A 2,133-nucleotide genomic window follows, 5' to 3' on the forward strand; every position below is an offset into this window, starting at 1 on the left:
AAGTCCTCTTGCAAGGTTAATATCCAAGGCCAAATTAATCACATGGGATGAAACTCCAATGATAAGTAAGTATTGTTACGAAACTTTAGACAAATGCCTCAGAGACATCTTAAGGTGCTCAGATTCGTATAATGCTCATTTGTCATTTGGAGGTAAAGTTGTTGTTTTGGGAAGAGATTTTAGACAAATTTTACCTGTGATTTTCAGAGGCTCAAGGCAAGATATAAGTCAATCTTCTATTAATTCTTCATATTTGTGGCATAACTGTAAGGTTTTGAAGCTTACAAAAAACATGAGATTGTCACTAGGTGAAAACAACAACATACAAGGACTCAGAAATTTTACAGAATGGCTACTCAAAATTGGTGATGATTTGGTTGGTGATACAACAGATGATGAATCGATCGTTCATATACCATCTGACATTTTGATTAAGAACTTTGAGACAGCTTTGGATGACTTCATTGATTTCGTGTATCCAGATATGTTATCCAATTTATCCGTTGAAAATTATTTCAAGGATAGAGTAATTCTTGCACCAACTTTGGATTGTGTCACTGATGTCAACAACAAGATGACTGAAGGGTTACCTAGACAAGAAAGAGTCTACTTAAGTTCAGACTCTGTGTGTGCTGAAGAGGGAAATATGGAATTTGAGTTAGATGCTTTCTCGCCGGAGATTCTAAATGGAATAAATTGTTCAGGTCTACCACCACACAAGTTGGTTCTGAAGGTTGGCGCTCCTGTTATGTTGCTGCGGAATATAGACCAAACTAATGGTTTGTGCAATGGAATGAGGATGCAAGTTAGAAGAATGGAAAATCATGTGATAGAATGCAAGACTTTAACTGGTAACAAAGCTGGAAGTATTGTTCTTATCCAAGACTGAATCTAATTCTAAATAATGAAACATTGCCGATCAGGTTTCAAGGAAGACAATTCCCAATTATCATGTCATTTGAAATGACAATAAATAAGTCCCAGGGACAAACTCTATCGAAAGTTGGAATTTACATTCCAAGGCCAGTTTTCACCCATGATCAATTGTATGTTGCGTTATCAAGGGTAACGAGTAAAGATGATCTGCGAGTGCTGTTGCAAGATCATTGACACTTGGAAGATAACTGCATGATGAATGTGGTATATAAAAAAGTTTTTGAGAGCCTATAATAAAAAGGTAATAACAAAATGTCTTACTAAATCTATTTATTTATTAAAATTTATTACTATCACTTAAAAAAATTTAGAAATTCTAGGAACTAATAGATGAATTCTTATTGTACATTAATAGTTTGAGAATATTAAAATTATCATTAAAATTCGTATAATTTTATTCTCTTAACAAACAATTTTATAATTACGTTAATCATATAATTTTATATACAAACATTGATACAATGTTGTTTCATGTATATATTTTGCAGGTATCAAAGGATAGCATTAAATTATTATTCAGTAGGTTTAAATTATTTATTGTTTATTACAAAATTTTTTGCATTAGGATTCTCTATTAATTTGTTCTTCATTTTGAGCTGATTTTAATATTTTCTTATTTCACAGTAAACCAACATATAAAACTATGTTGGTAGATTTAAGTATTACTAGATTATTTATGGTCATATTGAGTATATATGCCTGATTTATTGAAAAAAGTAGATTAAATAACTATTTTATAGTTAATACAATTAATATTATATTAAGAAAAGAAAAACAACGCATACAAGTTATTTTTTATTAATGAAATTATTATAATTAAAATAAAATTTAACATAACAACTTAAAATTATAATTGCATTCTTATCACGTGCATGGAACGGGTGATTAAACTTGTAGATATATATAAACAAAAAAAATCTTTGAGCTCTTTCTATTATTATGTAGAGTACGTGTTGAGAATTTTTATTATACTTATTTTTTTTTTTTGTCTGTAATAAGCTCTACTCTTTCTTTCAATAAAAGAGACATTAATTTTTGAAATTTGACTATTTTTTATTTTATTATTGTGTTGTACTTACATAAAATTATGAGATTTTGATTGGTATTATATTTTTAGTTTGTATATCTTTAAGATTTATATTGTGTTGTGCTAAGCACATGTGACATAGCAAATTATGCTCAAGACATTACTTTATT

The 2,133-nt window shown here is 29.0% G+C and overlaps 1 protein-coding gene across 1 annotated transcript; it reads left to right on the forward strand.

Moving 5' to 3' along the window:
- Positions 1–292: 292 nt before the first annotated feature.
- On the forward strand, positions 293–889 carry LOC107485373 (uncharacterized). Its single transcript, XM_016105902.1, has one exon. It carries the CDS (start codon positions 293–295, stop codon positions 887–889), a length of 597 nt encoding a protein of 198 aa, XP_015961388.1.
- The last annotated feature ends 1,244 nt before the right edge of the window (positions 890–2,133 follow it).

The sequence above is a fragment of the Arachis duranensis genome, chromosome 1, assembly GCF_000817695.3.
Source record: "Arachis duranensis cultivar V14167 chromosome 1, aradu.V14167.gnm2.J7QH, whole genome shotgun sequence".
In the NCBI taxonomy this organism is placed as follows: domain Eukaryota; kingdom Viridiplantae; phylum Streptophyta; class Magnoliopsida; order Fabales; family Fabaceae; genus Arachis; species Arachis duranensis.